Below are 27,919 nucleotides of genomic sequence, written 5' to 3'. Positions count from 1 at the left end.
ACAGTATGATTTGAAAATTTGTTTAATGTCTCATAATTTAAGAGATTGGCACAATTCATGAGTGAACTGAATAAATAAGTTCTCAGAACATAACTGATGGACAGTACAGTAGGTAACATACAATTATCCATCAAATATAAATACAGTACATATATCTTCATAGCTATAAAATACATGAAAATACAAATTCCAATATTCCTTCTCCATTACAACTGTAGATTCCTTTACTCACACGATTACAAATGATCTAAAGTGCAAAGAGTTAATGTTCTTATCACAAAAAGAATTAAACAAATTCAAGAGTTTCCAGAGTGACTATTAAACTACTAAAATAGTTTTTAAAAATGTGGTCAGTCATGTTGGTGAATTTTAGTTTGCCCTCTCATTCTCCTCTAACAAGAACTATATTGCTTGCTCTAGTGGACACCCTTTCACAGCTCAGGGAACCTGGAACAGGCTAACACTAACAGCAACACTTGCTACGGTGGTCCCTAACAGTGAGCCAGGCCTGGAGTGCCACCCCAGTATCCGTGCCACCTTCTGTGGCCAGGTGGGGCCCAGTCGTTGTGTCTGAAGGGCTGGGTGGGTCTACCTTGAGTTCTGAAGTCATAGTGAGGAGGACGTGGAGGTCCATTATATCCTTTACCCGGCCACATCTTCTGCTTGGGCACTGGAGGACGCCACAAAGGAGTAGCTGGGTAGATCACCTTTGAACAATAAAACATTGGTCAATTTCAATTATATTTCCCCCATTGTCAGAGCCAACCAAGGAGGTTTTCAGACAAGACTGTATGGAACACGAAATTGTTGCAACCTCTATGTTCGTTACTGGTTGTACCTGGTATTTATGGCGATTTTGAGGGAAGGTAGGGGGAGGACGGGTTTCCCTGAGGCCACTATCCTCGTCTGAGGAGGAACAGGAGTGGTAGTCAGATGTCACCCTCTCGATAGCGCTGGTCACATCCTCTTTGTCATCACCAGAGAAACTGGCAACAGTGAAAGCAAGGTTTCTCTCTCCATATCTGCACGAGGAAAAGAAGCCAACAAGACAATTCTTTGTCACTGAATGTATATCAACAATTTAGTGCCTCGACTGGTGACCCAGAGGGAATGAACATGAATGCTGTAGTTAAGAGGTAAACAATGGAACAAAGGCTTCAAAAATGACTCGGGATTGTACAGACAGTGGCAAGTCAAATTTAAGGGCTTAAGTACTTTTTGAAGCACTAATATTTATTTAAGGACCATAAATTTGTAGTAGTTCCTATTATGCAGTTGTTTCTAGGTCGTGGAAAAAGTGGTGGAAAAGTACTCAATTGTCATACTGGAGTAAAAGTTAAGATACCTTAATATAAAATGACTCGTAAAAGTGATATTACTTGTGTAAAAGCCTTAAATATACTTAAAACCAAATACTTAAGTATCAAAAGTAAATAGATTTGATAAAATGTACTTAAGCATCAAAAGTAAAAGTATAATCCATTTCAAATTCCTTATATTAAAACAAACCAGAGGGCACAAATATATATTTTTTAATTTGATGAATAGCCAGGGGCACACGCCAACACTCAGACATAAATTTACAAACAAAGCATGTGTTTAGTGAGTCCGCCAGACCAGAGGCAGTAGGGATGACCAGGGATGTTCTCCTGATAAGTACGTGAATTGGACCATTTCTGTCAAAACGGGTGTCAAAAATGTATGGAGTAAAAAGTACATTATTTTATTTAGGAATGTAGTAAAGTAAAAGTTGGCAGAAATAAACAGAAAAGTACAGATACTCCCCAAAACTACATTAAAGTATTTTTACTTAAGAAATTTACACCACTGATGCCATGTAACATTGTTTAATTGATATCACAATATGTGAATCATTTTATTTATAAACTGTAGCAGCAATAATTTGAAGCCACAAATTGTTGAAGAGGTGAGAGGTGTCGGGTTTGTGCCAGACAGTGTTTTCCTTGATTGCCAAAAAGATCAAATTTTAGTCACGTCTGACCAGAGTACCGGGACTCTCCCACATGGCTAGGATTATTTTGTATGTCCATTACATGAAATCCAAATAAATATCCATTTAAATTACAGGTTGTAATGCAAGAAAATAGGAAAAACACCAAGGGGGATGAATACTGTAACTGTAATCCAGTATTTGAATTCCAGAGTGCCAAATTCAAGTACTTTAAGCACCTTGTGCGAACCCTGTAGGATAAGTGTCTGCTATCACTTCCTTTACAGCATGTCGGTGTTCTGCAGGATTTTCTGCTTTTGACTGCTTGTACAAACGTTATTAGGTTTGGCAAAACCTCTAGTTGAAACCTCTGTTTTCTACCCAACGATGTCCACACAACTTTAGGGAAAAATGAGAAGCCTGTGATTTGTCACAAAATAATCCCGTCTTGCAGGGACATCATTCATCAGTCAAATGCATTTCAAAACGCTTTGTGGACACCGCAAGGAACATGGCCCAATATGTCCTTGCAGATGTGAATTCTCTGTAAAAACCTAACATTTGGTCCATCCATCAAAATGTATAGGGGGTGAGACATGTTAAGTTTATCTGTCTGCTCTGGAGAGACAGTCCTTAGTTGTGCCATGTCCCTTGAAGGATGAGTCCAGGTAGTGTGGTAACCTTGTTGGTCGTGCAGGGTCTAAATACCTTACGTGGACATCTTTCAGCTAAACTGTTTTTTTTCTTTTTCAACAATTCGTCAAAAAGCAGCACATAACCATTGTTTTTCAGCAACTTGTCCAGGAGGTGGTGCCGAAAGTAAGGCGCAAGACCATGATTGATCACGTAGGCAGTTCTCCTCCGTACAGGCATATGAATTGGCATTAGCACTGTCAGGAAACATCCAGGGGAAAATTGTGGCATTGTCCTCTGCACTTTTGCAGGAGTGAAAGCTATGATCCCTTATTGATGGAACTTGTTAAATCCACTTCAAAATCAGTGTAGATGAATGGGAAGAGACATACTAAAATGATTTTTACACCCTGAAACAATTGAGACATGGAGTGCATATGTGTCCCTTTCAGAGTATGAACGGGCAAGAGAAAATATGTACAATTGAAGTCGGACGTTTACATACACTTAGGTTGGAGTCATTAAAACACATTTTTCAACCACTCCACATATTTCTTGTTAACAAACTATAGCTTTGGCAAGTCGGTTAGAACATCTACTTTTTGCATGAAGTCATTTTTCTAATAATGGTTTACAGATTATTTCACTGTATCACAATTCCAGCAGGTCAGAAGTCTACATACACTAAGTTGACAGTGCCTTTAAACAGCTTGGAAAATTCCAGAAAATGATGTCATGGCTTTAGAAGCTTCTGATAGGCTAATTGACATCATTTGAGGTGTGCCTGTGGATGTATTTCAAGGTCTACCTACAAACTCAGTTCCTCTTTGCTTGACATCATGGGAAAATCAAAAGGAATCAGCCAAGACCTCATAATGAAAAAACATGTTTTAAACGGTAGACCTCCACAAGTCTGGTTCATCCTTGGGAGCAATTTACAAACGCCTGAAGGTACCACGTTCATCTGTACAAACAATAGTATACAAGCATAAACACCATGGGAGGACGCAGTCGTCATAGGGCTCAGGAAGGAGATGCGCTCTGTCTCTTGGAAACGAACCCACTTTGATGCGAAAAATGCAAATCAATCCCAGAACAGCAGCAAAAGACCTTGTGAAGATGTTGGAGGAAACAGGTACAAAAGTATCTCTATCCACAGTAAAACGAGTCCTATATTGACAACCTGAAAGGCTGCATAACCTGAAAGAAGCCACTGCTCCAAAACCGCCATAAAAAAGCCAGACCAGTTTGCAACTGCACATGGGGACAAAGATTGTACTTTTTGGAGAAATGTCCTCTGGTCTGATGAAACAAAAATAGAACTGTTTGGCGATAATGATCGGCGTTATGTTTGGAGGAAAATTGGGGAGGCTTGCAAGCCAAAGAACACCATCCCAACCATGAAGCACGGGGATGGCATCATCATGTTGTGGGGGTGCTTTGCTGCAGGAGGGACTGTTGCACTTCACAAAAATAGATGGCATCATGAGGTAGGAAAATTATGTGGATATATTGAAGCAACATCTCAACACAGTCAGGAAGTTAAAGCTTGGTCGCAAAGGGGTCTTCCAAATGGACAATGATCCCAAGCATACTTCCAAAGCTGTGGCAAAATGGCTTAAGGACAACAAAGTCAAGGTATTGGAGTGGCCGTCACAAAGCCCCGACCTCAATCCTATAGAACATGTATGGTAGAACTGAAAAAGTGTGTGCGAGCAAGGAGGCCTACAAACCTTACTCAGTTACACCAGCTCTGTCAGGAGGAATGGGCCAAAATTCACCCAACTTATTGTGGGAAGCTTGTGGAAGGCTACCCGAAACATTTGACCCAAATTAAACAATTTAAAGGCAATGCTACTAAATACTAATTGAGTGTGTAAATTTCTGACCCACTGGGAATGTGATGAAAGAAATAAAAGCTGAAATAAATCACTATTATTATTCTGACATTTCACATTTTTTAAATAAAACAGGGAATTTTTACTAGGATTAAATGTCAGGAACTGTGAAAAACTGAGTTTAAATGTATTTGGCTAAGGTGTATGTAAACTTGGTAGTGCAACTCAATATTAGGAAGATCCCCTTAATGTTTTGTACGCTCAGTGTATATCCAACTACCTCTTACATTTAATCTTCAACCCTTAAACACAGCCTATGCTACATACATTTTAAATGTCCCCTTCAAACCAATGCCTGTAGCTATATTACCTTAGAACAGACATTAAACAAACAAATAGAACAATGGTAATTAAAACCATTTATCTTTAAACAATGTATTAAATGTCTAACGTTATAGCTTGCCATTAGGTGCAGCTGTGGAAACTACTTTCAGAAACAACGCTGCTGAATCATGGTGCTAGTTCATTAGTCAGCAGAACTTGGCTGGCTTTGATGGAAAAAAATGTACTGTTCTGTATCCAGAAATTAACAGTGGTAGAGTTTGCAAGCTAACTAGCTAGCCAAAATGTTTGCAAACAGACTACTCAATGCTAGTTAGCTCACTATTTTAGCCAAGTTGGCTAACATCAGTGTGCACAAAAATCATTCAACACTCAATATCCCAGATCAACAGCCTTGAACGAGGCATAGATAAAGTGCTATAGTTACCTAGAAATTCTGTAATACTACAGCTTCAGTTCATAGTTTTATTAGCTAACTAGCTAGCTGGTAAACTCTAGCCTGCTAACGTTAGCTAGTAGGCTAGCTAGCTCTTTCCATTATTCAAATGTAGCTAACAGAAGTCATTCACATTTGAAACGTTTCTTTGCCGGTTAGTCTGGTTGTGCTGTTGCTGCTGAAGCTCTGGAGGTTGTTGCAAAGAAAAAGTCTCAATGTAGAACTGATGCCAGCCCGGGCTGCAGCTTTAGGTCTTTCCCCCTTCATGTAGCTCTTCGGGGCAGATTCACCCATGCTCACAATGTCAACATCTTTGATGCATTTTTTTACACCTTGCATGATGTGGGTTGGTTGGGTCTGGCAAAACCCATTCATAAAACATCAATATCCTGCCAAGCAGGATTTAATCTACATTTGTCCGGCATTTTAGCTGTCGATGTGACGTTTTGGCGGCGCCTCATCAGTCAGTTCTGTACCTGCCTGGTTGAGTGGCAGTGTGAGTGGTATGAGCACTCACCTGGCAACCTGAGCACAAATCACGTGAGCTAAAAAAAAAAAAAATTTAACTTCTGGAAATTAATTCTTAAGACCAATACATGTAATATTATTTATATTAACATATTTTAAGATTTCCTGCTCATTTTTATTCAAGTACCAACTTGAGAAAATGTCTGATTTTCAAGGTATTCCAGTCCTTGAACTTCAGAGTACTTCGAGCACCTTGTGCGAACCCTGAGACTGCCAATCTCCCAAAGTGTACACTCCCTCCAGCCAATGCTTTTAAGACTGACCTGCAGCACACCTCCCCTGGATCCACCCACAGGGTGAGTTCTCTGGGCAAGCCAAGGTCCTTGTACTGAACCCCACTCTCCTGGCAGGCCCGCAGCAGCTCTGGATCCTCCCTCTGCAACCTGTTCACCCGAATACACCTGCAAAGTAGTAGAGTATGCAATAGACATTCAATAACTCCAATCATACATATCGCTGCATATCCAAAATATACCCTAATTCTTCATAGGGCATGATGCCCTAGACTAGAGGTTGATAAAGCTACTGATATGGTAATCAAGGTAGGGGGAGCAAGGCCACAGACAGGCATCTGATTCATAGTCAGTTACCTGAAGGCCTGTCCTTTGCTGGGGTTGTCAGGATACCAATGCCCCCTGAACTTCTCCTGCAGGGCAACAGTCAACCGCTCCACAAACAAGTCCACTTTCTGGGTATCCAACCTTTCCACCTTCTTGATCAGTCTTTTCAGGAAAAACACCACTGCTGCAATCTCTTTCTTCATCATGTTTCACTGATGTGCTGTAACGATGGTCGAACTTCTGGAAATATGAGGAATAGTAGCACAAATTGACTAGAAACAGTAAACTCACAAACAAGTTAATAGCCTAGAAACAGCAGTTTCATCAATTAATCTCCAAAATACATGAACTATGTAGCAAGCAAAGCCTACCTAGCAACGCAAAACAAGCCGACAAGAATTCGTTGAATAGTAAATATTCAGCTAATTTTGTGGGTTAACCATTGTTGAATCCAAACGACATTCCAGACAGGCGGGACATTTTCCAGAAAGGCGCGCTGTGATGCATTATTTCCGTTTAGCCATGTGACTGCCAATCATTCATAGCTGGCTAACTCAGTGTTAGCCAACAACAAAACCCAGACAAAAACGTAAAAACTATATACATAACCGATGTTTATATTAATTGCAGATGTTTGTGACAAAACTTTTCAAGTGAAGTATCCTTAACGTCATCCCACCTAGCTACTGTAGCTCAAGAGAAACAGTTTTTAAAAAACATGCTATTAATAATAAATTCTTCGGGCAACTAGCTAAGTAAACTTTGTAAACTACACATCAAAACATGTTATTTGATTATCCAAAATAACAATTAAAAGGCCATCATATTACCGTAATTGCTGTTCATCACCATATGGAAAACTGTTGCCAGTTTAGCTCATGAAAGTCTGAACCTCCGCATGAGAGCATAACCTGCCCCAGGAAGCGGTGCGCGCGTTTTCTGGACTAGCCCTTACGTCACGGTCGTCACTAGTTATTACAGTCACAGAGTCATAATTGTGGCTAAACCCCGCCTATTTCTACAATGTCTCTTTTTATTATGATTTACAAACCAGACTGCAACCAAACTGATAACATTATGCCTAACCTTGACCTTAAATTAAGACAAAAAAGCACGTTTTTGTTTTAATGAATTGTTACGATATAGCCCATTTTGTGGTAACTAGTGACGATTTGACGTCATCCCCATTGAGCAACGGGACTAAGATGGCTGACTTGAAATCATCCTTCAGCTACAAAATAAAGTTAAAGAATGTAAATGGGGATGTAATAATGTTGTTTGAAACTATGAAAAAGCGTACTATATTTTAACTGCTCCAAAATTACACTGCGCTTCCTTATTAGTACACGTCCTATACGAAGCAAAATACAACTGCAAAGGTGAAATACATTTTTTTTTTAAATATCCACAGGGGGGTGCTCAACCTCCATCTAAATCGGCCTGTATGTATCAAATCAGAGTGGGTAGAACCCTTGTACAAGACTGTACTTAGTTTGGATTATGAGTTATCAAAAAAGGTTTAGAGGGCTCCAGGTCCTCGAGACCATATATTGAGTGTCTCGGTTTCGGACACATTTGTACTCGGGCTTGACTCGATCTCGGGACATTCAGGACTCGTAATTTCTTCCCAAGACCAGCCGAGTAAAAAACTCATAATTAATTCAGTTCAATTCAAGGGGATTTATTGGCATGGGAAACATGTGTTAACATTGCCAAAGCAGGTGAGGTAGATAATATACAAAAGTGAAATAAACAATCAAAATTCACGGTAAACATTACACATACAGAAGTTTCAAAACAATAAACACATTACAAATGTCATATATATATATATATATATATATATATATATATATACAGTGTTTTAACAATGTACAAATGGTTAAAGTACACAAGGGAAAATAAATAAGCATAAATATGGGTTGTATTTACAATGGTGTTTGTTCTTCACTGGTTGCCCTTTTCTTGTGGCAACAGGTCACAAATCTTGCTGCTGTGATGGCACACTGTGGAATTTCACCCAGTAGATATGGAAGTTTATCAAAATTGGATTTGTTTTTGAATTCTTTGTGAATCTGTGTTATCTGAGGGAAATATGTCTCTCTAATATGGTCATACATTGGGCAGGAGGTTAGGAAGTGCAGCTCAGTTTCCACCTCATTTTGTGGGCAGTGAGCACATAGCCTGTCTTCTCTTGAGAGCCATGTCTGCCTAAGGCGACCTTTCTCAATAGCAAGGCTATGCTCACTGAGTCTGTACATAGTCAAAGCTTTCCTTAAGTTTGGGTCAGTCACAGTGGTCAGGTATTCTGCCACTGTGTACTCTCTGTTTAAGGCCAAATAGCATTCTAGTTTGCTCTGTTTTTTTGTTAATTCTTTCCAATATGTCAAGTAATTATCTTTTTCTTTTCTCATGATTTGGTTGGGTCTAATTGTGCTGTTGTCCTGGGGCTCTGTGGGGTGTGTTTGTGTTTGTGAACAGAGCCTTAGGACCAGCTTGCTTAGGGGACTCTTCTCCAGGTTCATCTCTCTGTAGGTGATGGCTTTGTTATGGAAGGTTTGGGAATCGTTTCATTTTAGGTGGTTGTAGAATTTAACGTCTCTTTTCTGGATTTTGATAATTAGTGGGTATCGGCCTAATTCTGCTCTGCATGCATTATTTGGTGTTCTACGTTGTACACGGAGGATATTTTTGCAGAATTCTGCATGCAGAGTCTCAATTTGGTGTCTTGGTTGGTGAGCGGACTCCAGACCTCAAAACCATAAAGGGCAATGGGCTCTATGACTGATTTAAGTATTTTTAGCCAGATCCTAATTGGTATGTTGAAATTTATGTTCCTTTTGATGGCATAGAATGCCGTTCTTGCCTTGTCTCTCAGATTGTTCACAGCTTTGTGGAAGTTACCTGTGGCGCTGATGTTTAGGCCAAGGTATGTATAGTTTATTGTGTGCTCTAGGGCAACAGTGTCTAGATGGAATTTGTATTTGTGGTCCTGGCGACTGGACCTTTTTTGGAACACCATTATTTTGGTCTTACTGAGATTTACTGTCAGGGCCCAGGTCTGTGCAGAAGATGTGCAGAAGATCTAGATGCTGCTGTAGGCCCTCCTTGGTTGGTGACAGAAGCACGAGATCATCAGCAAACAGTAGGCATCCCTGTCTCACCCCACGACCCTGTGTGAATAAATATGTGTGTTTTTTGCCAGTTTTAACCGCACACTTGTTGTTTGTGTACATGGATTTTATAATGTCATGTGTTTTACCCCCAACACCACTTTCCATCAATTTGTATAGCAGACCCTCATGCCAAATTGAGTCGAAGGCTTTTTTGAAATCAACAAAGCATGAGAAGACTTTGCCTTTGTTTTGGTTTGTTTGGTTGTCAATTACAGTGTGTAGGGTGAATACATGGTCTGTTGTACGGTAATTTGGTAAAAAGCCAATTTGACATTTGCTCAGTACATTGTTTTCATTGAGGAAATGTACGAGTCTGCTGTTAATGATAATGCAGAGGATTTTCCCAAGGTTACTGTTGATGCATATTCCACGGTAGTTATTGGGGTCAAATTTGTCTCCACTTTTGTGGATTGGGGTGATCAGTCCTTGGTTCCAAATATTGGGGAAGATGCCAGAGCTAAGGATGATGTTAAAGAGTTTTAGAATAGCCAATTGGAATTTGTTGTCTGTATATTTGATCATTTCATTAAGGATACCATCAACACCACAGGCCTTTTGGGGTTGGAGGATTTTTATTTTGTCCTGTAACTCATTCAAGGTCATTGTAGAATCCAGTGAGTTCTGGTAGTCTTTAATAGTTGATTCTAAGATTTGTATTTGATCATGTATATGTTTTTGCTCTTTATTCTTTGTTATAGAGCCAAAAAGATTGGAGAAGTGGTTTACCCATACATCTCCATTTTGGATAGATAATTTTTCGTGTTCTTGTTTGTTTAGAGTTTTCCAATTTTCCCAGAAGTGGTTAGAGTCTATGGATTCTTCAATTACATTGAGTTGATTTCTGACGTGCTGTTCCTTCTTTTTCCGTAGTGTATTTCTGTATTGTTTCAGTGATTCACCATAGTGGATGCGTAGACTCAGCTTTTCCGGGTCTCTATGTTTTTGGTTGGACAGGTTTCTCAATTTCTTTCTTAGATTTTTGCATTCTTCATCAAACCATTTGTCATTGATGTTCATTTTCTTCGGTTTTCTATTTGAGCTTTTTAGATTTGATTGGGAAGCTAATTATCAGTCTCCATTCAGTTAGCGTATGAAACCTCTTCGCCAGACCGTATATGCACTCCTTTCTTAAAATATAATTTTAATATCCATTGGGCAGTTGCAGCGATGAGGCAAAATCGAAATTGGGGAGGAAAAAAATAAACATTATCTTATCAGCCGTTATATATTTTGTAGACATGTTTGCGCAGTGGCGAACCTATAGGCCTTCAGTGTGTGACAGGTTCGTGATTCTGAAAGGACAGCAACCGTAATACCAGCGCACTCATGTAGGAGAGCACTTTTTTTTAAACACGAAGGGTGTAATGTAGGGTTTACGCAGGTATAAACCGTATACCCACTTTTGTTTTAGTGGCCATTGCATTTAGTCCATTCTTATTCCCTATTGATGCGTATCAAAGTATGTCGTGGAGGTATACGATTTATCAATTATGTAGTTCAACAGAGAAATCATGCACAAAGTAGCCTACACAATTGCAAAGCACGTGAAATATATTCACTTGCGCGCCGCACACATAGCCTAGTATGCAAACCAGGTATTGAAAATGTTAAGTCCGAAGTGTTGGTTAGTAAGCTATTAGTGATGAGCAATTTTCGTCATGTGCTGTTTGCATCAGTGGCATAGAAATGGTTGGATATGACAAGTCCACCCAGTCAGATTAAAATCAAATCAAACTTTATTTGTCACATGCGCTGAATACAAGAAGTGTAGACCTTACCGTGAAATGCTTACTTACAAGCCCTTAACCAACAGTGCAGTTAAAGAAGAGTTAAGACAATATTTACCAAATAAGCTCAAGTAAAAAAACAAAAAAAATAAAAAATAATACAATAATGAGGCTACGTACAGGGGGTACAGGGCTTAGTTGAGGTCATTTGTATAATATGTAGGTAGGGTGAAGTGACTATGCATAGAAAAACAGTGAGTAGCAGCAGTGTACAAAACAAAAGCCTAAAAGGCCAGCATCCTAGAGTCGCCTCTTCACTGTTGACGTTGAGACTGGTGTTTTGTGGGTACTATTTAATGAAGCTGCCAGTTGAGGACTTGCGAGTTGTCTGTTTCTCAAACGAGACACTCTAATGTACTAGCCCTCTTGCTCAGTTGTGCACTGGGGCCTCCCACTCCTCTTTCTAGTCTGTGAAGCGAGTAGTACACAACGTTGTACGAGATCTTCAGTTTCTTGGAAATGTCTCGCATGGAATAGCCTTCATTTCTCAGAACAAGAGTAGACTGACAAGTTTCAGAAGAAAGTTCTTTGTTTCTGGACATTTTGAGCCTGTAATTGAACGAACAAATGCTGAAGCTTCAGATACTCAACTAGTCTAAAGAAGGCCAGTTTTATTGCTTCTTTAAAATCAGCACAGTACAACAGTTTTCAGCTGTGCTAACATACTTCAAAGGGGTTTCTAATGATCAAGCCTTTTAAAATGCTAAACTTAGATTAGCTAACACAACATGCCATTGGAACACAGGAGTGATGGTTGCTGATAATGGGCTTCTGTACGCCTATGTAGATATTCCATTAAAAGAATCAGCTGTTTCCAGCTACAGTAGTAATTAACAACATTAATAAAGTCTACACTGCATTTCTGATCAATTTGATGTGATTTTAATGGCCAAAAATGTGCTTTTCTTTCAAAAACACAGACATTTCTAAGTGCCCCCTAACATGTGAATGGTAGTGTAGGTATTACAGACTCAGTCAGGGAGAGGCTGAAAATGTCAATGAAGTCTCTTTGCCAGTTGGTCCGCGCATGCTTTGAGTACACGTCCTGGTAATCCATCTGGGCCCGCGGCTTTGTGAATGTTGACCTGTTTGAAGGTCTTGCTGATATCGGCTACCAAGAGTGTTATCACACAGTTATCCAGAACAGCTGGTGCTCTCGTGCATGCTTCAGTGTTGCTTGCCTTGAAGTGAGCACAAAGGCATTTAGCTCGTCTGGTAGGCTCGCGTCACTGGGCAGCTCGCGTCTGGGTTTCCCTTTGTGTCCGTATTAGTTTTCAATCCCTGCCACATCCGACGAGCGTCAGATCCAGTGTAGTATAATTCAATCTTAATCCTGTATTGATGTGGTTTAAGCTTTGTTGTGGATTTAGACCATCCATTTTTTGCTCTCAAAATAAAATTAACTCAAATAACATTTATTTATAAAGTCCTTCTTAGATCAGCTGATATCTCCAAGTGCTGTACAGAAACCCAGCCTAAAACCCCAAACAGTAAGCAATGCAGGTGTAGAAGCTCAGTGGCTAGGAAAATCTCCCTAGAAAAGCCAGAACCTAGAAAAAAACCTAGAGAAGAACCAGGCTATGAGGGGTGGCCAGTCCTCTTCTGGCTGTGCCAGGTGGAGATTATAACAGAACATGGCCAAGATGTTCAAATGTTCATAGATGACCAGCAGGGTCAAATAATAATAATCACAGTGGTTGTCGAGGGTGCAACAGGTCAGCACCTCAGGGGTAAATGTCAGTTGGCTTTTCATAGCCGATCATTCAGAGTATCTCTACCACTCCTGCTGTCTCTAGAGAGTTGAAAACCGCAGTTCTGGAACAGGTAGCACGTCCGGTAAACAGGTCAGCAGCACGGCCAGGTGGACTGGGGACAGCAAGGAGTTATTAGGCCAGGTAGTCCTGAGGCATGGTCCTAGGGCTCAGGTCCTCAGAGAGAGAGAGAGAGAAAGAGAGAAAGAAAGAAAATAAAGAATTAGAGAGAGCATACTTAAATTCACACAGGACATCGGATAAGACAGGAGAAATACAGACGGACCCTAGCCCCCCGACACAAGCTACTGCAGCATAAAAGCTGAGACAGGAGGGGTCGGGAGACCAACTTACCATCCTGAGACAAGGCTGAGTGTAGCCCACAGAGATCTCTTCCACGGCCCAACCCAAGGAGAGGCGCCAATCCAGACAGGAAGATCACATCAGTGACTCAACCCACTCAATTGACGCACCCCTCCTAGGGACGGCATGGAAGAGCACCAGTAAGCCAGTGACTCAGCCCCTGTAATAGGATTAGAGGCAGAGAAACCCAGTGGAGAGAGGGGAACCGGCCAGGCAGAGACAGCAAGGGTGGGTCATTGCTCCAGTGCCTTTCCGTTCACCTTCACACTCCTGGGCCAGACTACACTCAATCATAGGACCTACTGAAGAGATGAGTCTTCAGTAAAGACTTAAAGGTTGAGACCGAGTCTGAGTCTCTCACATTGGTAGGCAGACCATTCCATACAAATGGAGCTCTATAAGAGAAAGCCCTGCCTCCAGCTGTTTGCTTATACATTCTAGGGACAGTTAGGAGGCCTGCGTCTTGTAGCTTACGTGTAGGTACAGTATGTACGGCAGGACCAAATCGGAAAGATAGGTAGGAGCAAGCCCATGTAATGTTTTGTAGGTTAGCAGTAAAACCTTGAAATCAGCCCATTAACAGGAAGCCAGTGTAGAGAGGCTAGCACTGGAGTAATATGATCAGATATTTTGGTTCTAGTCAAGATTCTAGTGCTTTATCCGGGTAGCCGGAAAGTTGAGCATTGTAGTAGTCTAACCTAGAAGTGACAAAAGCATGGATACATTTTTCTGCATCATTTTTGGACAGAAAGTTTATGATTTTTGCAATGTTACGTAGGTGGAAAAAAGCAGTCTTGATATGTTCGTCAAAAGAGAGATCAGGATCCAGAGTAACGCTGAGGTCCTTCAGTTTTATTTGAGACGACTGTACAACCATCAAGATTCATTGTCAGATTCAACAGAAGATCTCTTTGTTTCTTGGGACCTAGAACAAGCATCTCTGTTTTGTCCGAGTTTAAAAGTAGAACATTTGCAGCCATCCACTTCCTTATGTCTGAAACACAGGCTTCCAGCGAGGGCAATTTTGGGGCTTCACCATGTTTCATCGAAATGTACAGCTGTGTGTCATTCGCATAGCAGTGAAAGTTATCATTATGTTTCCGAATGACATCACCAAGAGATAAAATATATAATGAAAACAACAGAGGACAAACCATCCACAGAGACAAACTAATAACTTTCCAGATCTAAACCAGGCCAGAACTTGTCCCTGTAGACCAATTTGGGTTTCCAATTTTTCAGTTTTTCAGTTTTTGATTTGTTAAAAAAGTTTGAAATATCCAATAAATGTCGTTCCACTTCATGATTGTGTCCCACTTGTTGTTGATTCTTCACAAAAAAATACAGTTTTATATCTTTATGTTTGAAGCCTGAAATGTGGCAAAAGGTCGCAAAGTTCAAGGGGGCCGAATACTTTCGCAAGGCACTGTAAATGCACCAAAAGACAATAATTTGTTCATTTGATAAAAATCAGACTTTAGAATTGCATTGGGGGCATACTTATTTCACTGTACATCCTTACCTATGGATTGTGGATCAATGACATGGGGTATCAGTCTACTCAGTGACACCCAGAGAACATTAGCGTCATAGCTCGTATTGTGGGACTCTGAAACCACTGTGAATTGAGCCACATGTATTATACCAGTCAACCTACTAAGTGTATTGAACACGATTCCAGAGGAAAAACAATACAACCTGGATGTTTTGGAGCCTGATAACTCTGAGGATGACTTTGGGAAAAAAGCACTTTGGTACTGAGTAGACTGATATCCCATTTCATTGATCCCCAATCCTTAGGTAAGGCTGTACAGTGCAAAATCAATGTCAATACGCACAATAGGCTGACTGGGGAGGTGATTTCCCACAGTCAAAAATCAAATCAAAATCAAATGTTATGTCACATACACATGGTTAACAGATGTTATTGCGAGTATAGCCAAATGCTTGTGCTTCTAGTTCTGACAGTGTAGCAATATCTAACAAGTAATCTAACAATTTCACAGCAACTACCTAATTCACACAAATCTAAGTAAAGGGATGGTATAACAATATATACATATAAATATATGGATGAGCAATGACTGAGCGGCATAGGCAAGATGCAATAGATGGTATAAAATACAGTATATACATATGGGATGAGTAATGCAAGATATGTAAACACTATTAAAGTGGCATTATTAAAGTGACTAGTGACCCATTTATTAAAGTGACCAATGATTTCAAGTCTGTATGTAGGCAGCAGCCTCTCTGTGTTAGTGATAACTGTTTAACAGTCGGACTTGAGACTGAAAAATAGCTTCTGTCTCTCTGTCCCAGCTTTGATGTACGTGTACTGACCTCACCTTCTGGATGGTAGCAGGGTGAACAGGCAGTGCCTCGGGTGGTTTTTGTCCTTGATGATCTTTTTGGCCTTCCTGTGACATCGGGTGCTATAGGTGTCCTGGAGGTCAGGTACTTTGCCCCCGGTGATGCGTTGTGCAGACCGCACCACCCTCTGAAGAGCCCTGCGGTTGGGGGCGGTGCAGTTGCCGTACCAGGCGGTGATACAGCCCGACAGGATGCTCTCAATAGTGCATCAGTAAAAGTTTGTGAGGGTTTTAGGTGACAAGCCAAATATCTTCAGCTTCCTGAGGTTGAAGAGGCGCTGTTGCGCCTTCTTCACCACACTGTCTGTGTGGGTGGACTATTTCAGTTTGTCCGTGATGTGTACGCAGAGGAACTTAAAACGTTCCACCTTCTTCACTGCTGTCCCATTGATGTGGATACGGGGGTGCTCCCTCTGCTGTTTCCTGATCTCTACAATCATCTCCTTTGTTTTGTTGACATTGAGTGAGAGGTTGTTTTCCTGACACTACACTCCAAGTGCCCTCACCTCCTCTCTATAGGCTGTCTCGTTGTTGTTGGTGATCAAGCCTACTACTGTTGTGTCGTCTGCAAACTTGATTATTGAGTTGGAGGCGTGCATGGCCACGCAGTCATGGGTGAACAGGGAGTACAGGAGGGGGCTGAGCACACACCCTTGTGGGTCAAAGTCCCTCAATAAGAGCTACTACGATGCTAATATTTGCGTAAACTCTTCACAGTTGTGTTCTGTGGGTGTCACCGAGTAGACTCATATTCCATTTTAATACTCCACATTCCAACACTCCAACCTTGTTTAAGATTATCTATTCTAAATATGACATGAATCACTTTAAAAGATAAACTTTTATTTTGAAGGCAAAATGCAAATTCCACTATTGTGGCTAATCCTTATTGTGGCTAGCTTCACAACACATAACCCGGTCCTGTAAAGCCATACTAGCCTGATTAAGCTAGCTGTCTGTTTATAACGTTAGTTTTGGGCAACAGAGTTAAGTAGCTGGCTAGCTAGTTATTTTAATTGGAGAACAACAAGTGGCCACCTAGCTAATACTTAGTCACATAGATTCCTAAACCATTGCTAAGAATATTGAAAATGACTGCAGTTTCAGGCTGGTTGCATTGGTGCTTGCTAGGTAGCACGCTAAAGCTAGCTAGCTACCCTAGAAGTTGATAATAACATCTGTATCAAAGATATTAGCCAAAATGTTTAATCCTGCTCGTTTGAAACTGATCTAATTTCAAATGCTCACACAGACGTTTTCGAGTTCGGTAGAACAAATAATGCCATATTACCAACGCAGTATTGTACAGCTTTGACAGTGATCGTAATGGTGGCGCTTGGCTTGCACATGCAAATTCAGCACACACAACATTCTACAATATAGTTGTGTTATTTGACTTGTCAAATTAAAATATTATTTGACTGTGAAATGGTGCTATTTTGATGGGTATCTTTTTTGACATGCAAAGACCCAAACGGCGTTCCATACGCAAGAGCATTAGTGAGTTCGGGCACTGATGTTTGCCGATTAGGCTTGGCTCTCAGTCAGCGTTCCATTTCATCCCAAAGATATTCGCTGAGGTTGAGGTCAGAACTCTGTGCAGGCCAGTTAAGTTCTTCCACACTGATCTCGACAAACCATTTCTGTATGGACCTCATTTTGTGTATAGTAGCATTGTCATGCTAAAACAGGATAGGGCCTTCCCCAAACTGTTGCCACAAAGTTGGAAGCACAGAATCGTCTAGAATGTCATTGTGTGCTGTAGAGTTAAGATTTACCTTCACTGGTACTAAGGGGCCTAGTCCGAACCATGGAAAAACAGCGCCAGAACATTATTCCTCCTCTACCAAACTTTACAGTTGGCACTATGCATACGGATAGGTAGCGTTCTTCTGGCATCTGCCAAACCCAGATTTGACCGTCGGACTGACGGATGGTGAAGTGTGATTCATCACTCCAGAGAACACATTGCCACTGCTCTAGAATCCAATGGCGGCGAGCTTTATACCAGTCCAGCAGACACTTGGCATTGCGCATGGTGATCTTAGGCTTGTGTTGCGGCTACTCGGCCATGGAAACCCATTTCATTAAGCTCCTGACGAACAGTTCTTGTGCTGATGTTGCTTCCAGAGGCAGTTTGGAACTCGGTAGTAAGTGTTGCAACTGACCATAGACGATTTTTACGCGCTTCAGCACTCGGCGGTCCATTTCTGTGAGCTGCTATGGCCGTTGTTGCTGCTAGACATTTTCACTTCACAATAACAGCACTTACAGTTGACCAGGGCAGCTTTAGCAGGGCAGTAATCTGACTAACTGACTTGTTGGAAAGGTGGCATCCTATGACGGTGTCACGTTGAAAGTCACTGAGCTCTTCAGTACGGGCCATTCTACTGCCAATGTTTGTCTATGGAGATTGCATGGCGGTGTGCTCGATTTTATACACCTGTCAGCAACGGGTGTGGCTGAAATAGCCAAATCCCTTAATTTGAAGGGGTGTCCACATACTGCTAGGAGGATGTCATGTCATTCCATTAGAGGAGTGGGTGAGTGACTAACTTTTTTTGTTTATCAGTGCATTTTGACGGCCAACTAGATGAAAAGGTTTGAGAGGGTTTATCTAATCTTCCTTCGTTTAGATTTGAACTCATCTTACTCTGGCTAGCATTAGTTGTTGATCTTGTTGTTGTTGATGTGCATAACTGAGGGAGAGAGAGTCTACCTTTTCATGGTTGTTTGATCAATAGGACTGTAAAGTTCCAATATGTAAATTGTTTACATATTTGCATTAAATCCATTCAGGTGTATTTTGTGGCTTTTGGTGAAGGTGTTCTAATGATCTAAAGTCGCGCTATTGCAACTGCCTGTAAACACACAGTTTGGTTCAAAGTGAATGATGTCAGGCCCGTGAGGCAAATTACTTGTTTGAATAAAGGCCTACCTACGGTAGCTCAGATTGGCTATAGCACACTGGTCTGTGTAGACTCTGGTCCTGACAAGACAGATGTTTTTATTCAGTTTTATTTACTGCAGTGTCTATTAACTGTCCAAATGCATGACCGCTTTCCCACTCCAGAATATTCAGAAATGCCTTAGTATACGCAATTCCCAAACATTCTAAGAATTTATTAAAATTACCATATCTAAGTGGTCGCTTGTCAGATTTTCTGTTTTAAGTGTCATTCTTCTCTGGGGTGTATATGAACATTTTTAAATAAGATTTCATGTTGCTAAAATGGTCAGTTCCACATTAAATGCAACAATGTTTCACACACAAGTTATTTTCAAAGAGATGGCTAACAGCATGCGCTGTTGAAAGTTATTCTTGAAAAGGGAAAAGCTAACAAACTAGCAACAACATCTTCTTTGACAACACCTGCTGCAGCCGCTGCAAACTAGCCGACAACAAAAGCTAGCTAGACTGTGGGAAACTACTGCTCACTATTGCGCAGTGACCTGTTGACCTTCAAGAAAGCCGCAGTTTCCATACATTTTTGTAAAAACTGTCCCATCCATTAAGTCATAATGTGATTGGTTAATTCCACTGTCAATCCAAAATGTTTCCCTAATACAGTTGAATGGCAGATGCCTTTATCTAGCTTCTATTGGCCTAGCCAATGGCTGATTTAGCTAGCTAGAGACCAGCAAAGAAAAATCCTGATTGGATTTTTTTCTTCTCTTCAACCCTTTCCTTTACAGAAAAAACTGAAGAGATTAAATCAGAACATAATTGAAAATCATTTTGTAATTATAATTATAATAACAATTGTATAAATCCCTAGCCCTTCTCTGAAGGTGTAGAAGGCACTCATTATTAACCCAAACACAGTGGGGAACAATTATTTGTAGCTTATTTTCCCTCAGCATGCATTCTTTCACAATATCGAATGTCTAAATAATCCAAATGTTCTGAAATATGAACACAGAAATACTAGACATTTTGAACTCTGTGGGTGATTTGACAAAATTACAATCATGGTCTTGATTTGGACTCACATTTTTTTAGTCTTGTTGACTGTCTCCCCCCCTCCCCCTCCTCTCCTATCTTGACTCAATTTGCTCTGGTCTTGGATCAGTCTCGAACACAGCCAGAGGGCTCTGATTAGAGACAATTGGTAATTTACTAGATTCCATAACATGATCTCATAAGTTGTTTCGTAGCCAACTCAATTGTTGTCATACCTTGCCTACATCTATTCAGACAATATGACACCAAACAGAAAATGTATGAAAAATATTTTATTGAAATATTTTGGAAAAAATACAAAACAATTTAGACAATTCATATAGGCAGTCAGCTCCACAAATAAACATTTTCTACAAAGAAATCCACACAGCACAGGCATAGTTCACACATTACTATATGTAGGATAGTTCACCCAAATGACATACTGGACAATGTATGACAACAATCCATGCTTCGGTTAAGTTTTCCTGGCACCTTACAAAAGAACGTTGGAGCATTTGTGGCACAAATCCCATTCAAGTCCTGGTACTGACTTTAGCATTTTTTGCACATCATGTTCAAATCATCTATAAAGTTACCGAGTTTCACAATACATTTGAGATACTATCGAAAGAGTTGGACATGATGCGCAAAAAAACTAATATGCCAAATGCGGGAAACAGTGACAGGGAAGTAAAAACAAAACATGGATTGCTGTCATACATTACTGGGTAAGGAAAGCAATGTCATTTTGTAATTTGGTATAACTATCCCTTTAATGTATATCAGACCAAGTAAATAATGAGTCAAGTCAAATTTAGCAGAAAGGGGAAAGCAATGTAACGGGTATGTATGTACACATTTCCAGATACACACACAGCTAATGGACATTTACCCCAGACAGACACAGGTGGCTCACAGGTCTTTCCAACCAGGGAAGCAACCGTTCAGACATATACTTTTACAAAACCTACAAACCACTCAGTGGACAAATCTGAAATGGCACCCCATCCCCTGGTATAAGTACACTATAGAGTACCACAGTATGAGTCATAATACCCATGAAGACAAGCAGTCAAACAGGGAAATGTTTCATATTGTACTTCTACCATTAATTTTTCCCCGTAGTGGATTTTTAGAAACACTAAAAATAAGGGTTGTTTCATGCAGGCTTACCTTGGTGTGATGTTTTTATAACCATGTAAATCTCTCTAGGACAAGGCAACTTTTAACAATATATTCACCTGTATTTACCCCCCAAAAATGAAATGCTAAATTAGCTGCTAATGTGGCTATCATGAAGAACTACAAATGGCATGATCTCGGTGAGACTGCAGAATCGAGGCAAAGGTAAGAATCTGGATTAAGTATCTAATGTTAGCTAAATGTAGTAATTAATAAATTGGCTACATTTCTTTAAAAATCGACAATTCTGTGAACTGTCTTGAGCAAGTTTTAAACTGACAATACATGTTAGCAAACGTGTCAGCTTGAGATGACGTGCAGGAGCTTGCAGGGATTTGTAGTTTTGCATGTCTACTTTGATGCAAATTAACATTTTCGATTCAGAGTAAATAGAGCCGAATATATTGATAAGTCACCTTGTCCGAGAGAGATTTACCTGGTTATCAAAATGTCACACCAGGGGAAGTCTACAAGAAACAGCCCTTATTTTAAGTGTATCTAGAAATCAGTAACTCATGCTCAGAAGAACACAGCTATTAATCCAAACAAAACCAGGATGAGACAAAGCAGAGCTAAAACCTTTCGTGTAAACCCCAAAGGGGTCAAATCTTATCTCTTATAAAGAGGGTGACTGACATTGGGAGGTTCAAATACATCACAACCTGATTATAAGTGTTTCTTTCTTCCCAAAACATACAAATTCATGTTGGGCCAATTATAGAACTATCCCAAGAGGCTCCACTTCAGTGGTAAGAACCTCTGCAGTAATTTTAAACCACCACTTGAGGGTGTCTAAACATAAAGAAATCATGTTCTTACTACAGCTGTTACCCAAATGTTCATGAATAGTTCATTTGTTTGTCACTTTTTTTTCTCTCTCTCAAAATCACCGATCTGACCAGGCTGGATAGGTGAAACAAATCATTATTTGGGTTCTTTCAGCTATATTGGTTCCTTCCAATCAGTGCCCTTAAAGCAGGAGGCAAGGGTAATTGTTGGACACATCCTGTTAAGATAAAACAGGATTCGGCAGTCTAGTTTGAGTTCACATATCCATAAATTTGAACTCCACAAGGCATAGGCCAGAAAATAATTGGCTAAAATTATAAATAAAATAAGTACAAACCAAATCACATTTGAAACCCAAAACCAGAAGAGAAAAACAATATTAAAATAATTGATTACATACATTCATAACACAACACAACAGACCATGAAACCAGGGGAGAAGTGTTGAACGGTTCATAACAGAGGACATTACAGCTAAACCTATGTTATAGAATCACACATTTGTCATTGAGCCACATTTCAGATGAATTTGGTATCAATGTATTCTACTGCATTTCACTATCAATTCTAGTTGGTCTAGCGAGGCCTATACTTTTAGGCCACAAGTAAAATAATAAATACTGACATTTGCTGCCTTGAAGCAAATAAAATACTTTGGTTTGGCGATTGGACCATATAACGCTTAGAGTCGGGCCTTCTCTGCTTTCAGCATGTATTTCATGTCACTCCCTTGTTCAACTACAGGCATGACTTGTGCTCGACAGCCATAAAATACCTTACCAGTTGAAAAGAGAGAGAACTTAAGACTATCAGAGAATAGCATTTGCAGCATGCCACTAACAAAAAATGAAAATACAAAACCCAAAAAATATCAATTCAACCCTAATCCAAAACGGCTAAAATCCCACCTCCACTTAGAACTAGATTGTGGGTGATGTAACATAATCTTCAAACCTCAGGAGTGGGTTTCACTGCACAGATTACAAAATAAAATCTCACTCGTCATTTAGAAACAGTTACCACAGCTGCAGAATAAGTCAACAAAATATTTGCTGAGGAGCGAGGAAATGGTGTAATGAAAATAACAAAAGAAGGCTAAATGTAAAAGATGAAAACCAAAAAATTAAATGTTGGTGAAACGAAAACAACTTTAGCTAGATATGCAAACAAGATCTTGCTCACGTCACTGAATCAAATGCATTTGAATAGACATTCTTTCAAAAATACTTTATCTGCATAGGCAACAGGTCCACCAACAGAGGGGATCAAAAACCCACAGTTTCCATTTGGAAGTAGATGGTTCCCAAGGTCCTTCAATTTTCTTGCCTTTCCTCAAGCCCTTTATTCAAGTACTGCAGTCAGAAAGCCTTAAGCATGATGAGAGGAGGCCAAGTCCATTTCTCACTCATCTGCGACAAACCACACCACGCAGCAAGTCTTTCACAATACAAAGGGCACTGGCTAGAGGCCAGCCTGTGTCTGTAGCCCTGGGAGTGAGACAGCCAGCCCCCTGAGAGAGGCAGCCAAGCCAGGTAGGTACCCCCAGACTCCCCTCACTCCACGGGGGCATTGCTGCTGGCCTTGACCCCGGACCCGGCTCGGCTGATCTGCAGCCAGGGAAGCTTGGCACAGTTCTTGAAGAGCTGCTCGATAGCGATATGACGAACGTGCAGCTCCGACGCCAGCGAGTCTTTCTCCTGTACAGCCACCGTCAGCTCCTCAAACACCTCTGTAGAGGGGGAGGCAGAGATCAGTATAGCACAGGGTTAACACACACACACACACTGGATGGCATGACAGAGATCACAGAGCAAAGCAGTATATTGCAAAACAGGGACCACACACAAAGACAACAATTTGTGACAAACAAGGAAATCAATTAAACAGATTAAGCAGAGAGGGCAGACAGCAATGACAACACAGTATCAGCAAAACATAATTCCACCTCACAAAGACACAAAGACACCAGCACAGAAGAGACGCTACAAAACAATAATGCAACATATTCACTTCCTTCCATTTATGGTAATTTAAAACAAGAGACATTTCAAACCCATGCACTCAAATATATAATTCACAGTTACACTTTAATAGCCATCTAGTGAATTTCTTACTTTGAATCTGTAGCAGGAGCTGGCCATTCAGCTGGTGGAGTTCATCCACACTCATTTTAATCACTGGAAGATAAAACACAGATTGGGTCACAAAACAAGAGCAACACAGCATGTGTGATAAAGTAAAGAAAACCTGTTCAGAACAGTCCTCTAACTAAACAACTAACACAACCTCAGGGACTTGACACATAGCAACAACGAACTACGCAGAGCGAAGAGTCATATAGCTACACTGTCGTCATTTACTAAAGGAATGGAATTCTAACAACGGCATGAAAGAGCCACCGTCCTTGGGAGTTATCCCTCCTCTCTCCCTGTTACAGGGACGGGACGTGGACACTGAGGTAGGAGAGAGAAAGCTTTTCTCTGGAGTGTGATGATGTGGGGAAAGGGGGGAAAGTGGTAGTCAAGGAGGAAGGTGTGAGGAGGATGCTCTAAAAACTGAGCTCTTGCCTGCATCACTACATTGTCTTGTGTGCCATTAATGAGTAGTAGGGGAGATGGAAGAGATGGGAGTCCATATAAAAAAGATCAGAGAACAGATCAGGAGGAGAGAAATGGACGCGGCGCATCCCATCTGTCTCCCTCCCACGTTTCCTCCCTTTTCAACACGCCTCCTCCCACTCAATGCCATTCATCACATAGGCAGACACCTTCTGATCCAGCCTTGAGATGTCTCTGATGAAGGGAATGTATGCAGGAAAGGCAGATCCCCTGAAGCCTCTCCAGTGATGACTGGGCTAAATAACACTGGCTACAGTCTGACTTCTCTACCCTCCTAAAATGGTGCACTCGTTCCCAGAGGCTTCCTCTAGCCCCATGCTTAGGCTACATCAATACAATGTTTATTCTGTATGCAGAGAGCTCACTTCTGGAGAACAGAGGGGTAGAACATCTGACCACAGCCAGTGTGGTGTGTTGGGAATAGAGGAAGCCAGTTAGTGTTCATTACAGTTGGTATAAAGAACTCACACTCGTCTCTGCTGTGGCCATTGTTTGAGTGCAGCAGCTGGTGGTCTCCTCCAGAACACTGGCTGTGGCTATGAAGACCCCTCCTCCCTGTGGACCCCCACAGGCCCCCCAGGCCCTGCCCGTCCTCCAGTAGCCCCAGCCCCTCGGCCGAGTGGCACTCCAGCATGCCTGTGGCGTAGTCCGGCAGCCCTCCTGCCCCCGCCCCCTGGTTCCAGCATGGGGTATAGCGAGGCACTTGGGCGTCTGACTGGGGAAGAAGTGTACGTTCTCCATTCTGGCTGTAGCAAAGGAGCTGGTGCTTGCCCCCCCGGCGGCCCGGACCTCCCTCTAAGCTGACGGAGTCTTTGTTCTGGGCGTACTGAACAATACGGCTGATCTTCTGGCTCAGGGCTAGCTTCATTCCCTCGTAGGCACTGCGGGAGACCTTGGAGCGGGACAGCTTCTGGTTGGCGATGAGGTGGTACTTCTCAAAACACTCCCGGTGACCCCGTAGGGATTTGGAGTGCAGGAGGGTCGCATGGGACACACCTGCAGCAAGCAGAGCAAGAGCGAGACACATAGCAATCAGTCAGAGAAGACAATTAGCTACACGTTCTGTTTAGCAATAAATACTATATGTTTTTCAAGGTATTGAACTGAGGGACATATTTCTAGGAAACAGAGGACTAAGAACTGAAATGATACAGTAAAAAAAGGTACTGTTGGCTTTGCTCTTTTTTCAAAGTCAAGCCACTGCAGATTTCAATTATTTCCTGCTCTAGATGCTGTTCTAGAAGGACATAAAACTATAACGCTCTTACAGTAATGACTTACCGCATTTGACAAACATTTCCTTTTTGGAATAAACCCATTGAAAGCAGCGATTGAATTGACAATTTTAATAGGGACTATCTAAAGATTGCAGTGACCTGCCAGCACAGACTAACCTAAATGACTAGCTATCATCTTCTCAATATCTAAAACAGCTTTTCAAAGAAACTAGCCCATTAATGCATTTCAGGTTAACCGAATTTGTAAAAAGAACAGAGTTAAGTACCATCATTTTCAAAGATAAATGTTTTAGGCAGACCTTCCTGTTTAAGGATGTTTCTGAAATCCTTCTGAAGAATCTCATTGAGTAACTATTAAGAGAGAAGTTGCTCTGCTGTGGTGTGAGAGACTGTGAGCGCTCCAGAGACTGTGAGCGCTCCAGAGACTGTGAGCGCTCCAGAGACTGAGTGTTGGGTCATATTAGAACCTCCAGCTTCCCCAGAGGGAAAGGATCACCTGGGATTAACAACACTTCCTCAATTTGGTCTGCAAGAGGCCATTCTCTCTAACGCATTTAACACACAGAGAAAATGCAGGGGAATTTACCTCAGACCCCACATCCAAAGTCAAACTAACCTTGAAGTAAACCAGGGACACTGGCAATCATGTAAACACTGAATGGAGCGCACACAGTGTTGTGTGTTCATTTGTGCATGTGTTGTGAGAGAGAAAGTGAGCAAACAAGCGAGCATGTTTGTACAGGCTTCGTCTTCAGCCTACATATCACGCAGACAGACGTGCTGGAACCTGCAGCTAGGGGATTGGTCTAGGTCAAGACTGAGTACAAGGCAGTAAGACGGATGCTCGTTAGGTAGGTTCACCTCAGACACTTCTCCAGGAAAGAGAGAAGAGGTAATGGCATGTGGCCACCAAATGGCGAGTCTAAATGTGCTAGGCCTATAAACTTACCCCCCAAAAGTTCAGTCAATATCAGTCATCAGAAAGCATTCGCCTCAGCTTTAAGATAAAGGATGAAAAAAACGAAAGCTCAAACTAAAATCATGTCAACGTGATAAGGCTATTTCCTGCTCTTTTACATTCATGTCAGGGCCAACAGGAAGACACTTAACTGAAGCCATTTCCCAGACAAAAGAGGAAGTGGAGGCCAAGAACTTTAGCCAAGCCCAGCTCTCAAACAAACACTTGGGCTGGGTGATATGGCCAAAATATCATATCACAATATTTTTCTAATTTATGGCGGTGGCGCAGTATTTTATGTTTCTGAATAATAAAAGTTTTAAATATATGTTAAGATTAGTGCATGATCCTAGAATGGCAACAAATTAATTAGTGATATTAATGTTTTTTTCTCCATTCTTATAGTTTTATACTCGGACCAAACTTGGACAAAACTGACAGCGAAGTTGTCCAATTTGTAGAACTTTTCATTCATACTAAACAAAAATATGGATGCAAAATGTAAGGTGTTGGTCCCATGTTTCATAAGCTGAAATAAAAAGATCCCATACATTTTTCATACGCACAAAAAGCTAATTTATCTCATTTTATGCACAAATTTGTCTTTGCCAAGAGAATCCATCCACCTGACAGGTGTGGCATATCAAGAAGCACGATCATTATTACACAGGTGCACCTTGCGCTAGGGACAAGAAGAGGCCACTAAAATGTGCATATATATATATATTTTTTTACCTTTAACCTAGGCAAGTCAGTTAAGAACAAATTCTTATTTACAATGAAAGCCTACGGGGAACAGTGCCTCGTTCAGGGGCAGAAAGACAGATTTTTACCTTGTCAGCTCAGGGATTCAAACCAGCAACCTTTCAGTTACTGGCCCAACTCTCTAACCACTAGGATACCTGCCACCCCAGCAGTTGGCATGCTGACTGCAGGAATGTCCACCAGAGCCTTTGCCGGAGAATTTAATGTTAATTTATTTACCATAAGCCGCCTCCAACATAGTTTTAGAGAATTTGTAAGTACGTCCAACAAGCCTCACAACCGTAGACCACGTGTAACCAGCCGATGACCTCCACTTCCAGCTTCTTCACCTGCGGCATTGTCTGAGGTCAGCCACCTGGACAGCTGATGGATCTGAGGAGTATTTCTGTCTGTACTAAAGCCCTTTTGTGGGGAAAAACTCATTCTGATTGCCTGGGCCTAGCTCTCCAGTGGGTGGCTGCACCACTGCCCAGTCATGTGAAATCCATTAGATCAGGGCCCAATTTATTTATTTCAATTGACTGATTTACTTATATGAACTGCAACTCAGTAAAATTGTTGAATGTTGCGTTTATATATTTTTGTTCAGTATAATTTAGCACTATCAAAATATTGTTATAAAATTATATTGTAAAAATCCATACCGGTACGTGGATCTATACCCATTCACAATATAATCATCCAAC

The 27,919-nt window shown here is 41.1% G+C and overlaps 2 protein-coding genes across 3 annotated transcripts in view; both read right to left on the bottom strand.

The window, feature by feature from the left end:
- Positions 1-6: 6 nt before the first annotated feature.
- LOC139422008 (protein BTG3-like) lies at positions 7-7,217 on the bottom strand. Its single transcript, XM_071173150.1, has 5 exons — positions 7,119-7,217; positions 6,319-6,528; positions 5,992-6,129; positions 839-1,022; positions 7-707 (listed from the first exon to the last, which is right to left on the bottom strand). The coding sequence occupies exons 2-5, from the start codon at positions 6,492-6,494 to the stop codon at positions 492-494; spliced, it is 714 nt and encodes a 237-aa protein (XP_071029251.1). The 5' UTR covers positions 6,495-6,528; positions 7,119-7,217; the 3' UTR covers positions 7-491.
- A 12,741-nt stretch (positions 7,218-19,958) lies between these two features.
- LOC139423097 (protein EURL homolog) overlaps positions 19,959-27,919 on the bottom strand; it is a 31,173-nt gene continuing 23,212 nt past the window's right edge. For both annotated transcript variants that reach the window (XM_071174744.1, XM_071174745.1), the window contains exons 3-5: positions 24,741-25,268; positions 23,769-23,831; positions 19,959-23,383 (exon numbers count right to left, since the gene is read on the bottom strand). In XM_071174744.1, the coding sequence (XP_071030845.1) occupies positions 23,208-23,383; positions 23,769-23,831; positions 24,741-25,268 (767 nt within the window). In that variant the 3' untranslated portion in view covers positions 19,959-23,207. The remainder of the gene's footprint in view (positions 23,384-23,768; positions 23,832-24,740; positions 25,269-27,919) is intronic.

The sequence above is a fragment of the Oncorhynchus clarkii genome, chromosome 12 (genome assembly GCF_045791955.1).
Source record: "Oncorhynchus clarkii lewisi isolate Uvic-CL-2024 chromosome 12, UVic_Ocla_1.0, whole genome shotgun sequence".
NCBI classification, from domain to species: domain Eukaryota; kingdom Metazoa; phylum Chordata; class Actinopteri; order Salmoniformes; family Salmonidae; genus Oncorhynchus; species Oncorhynchus clarkii.
Note: the sequence above shows the minus strand (reverse complement) of the source record. Positions and strands in the feature narration are given on the sequence as shown.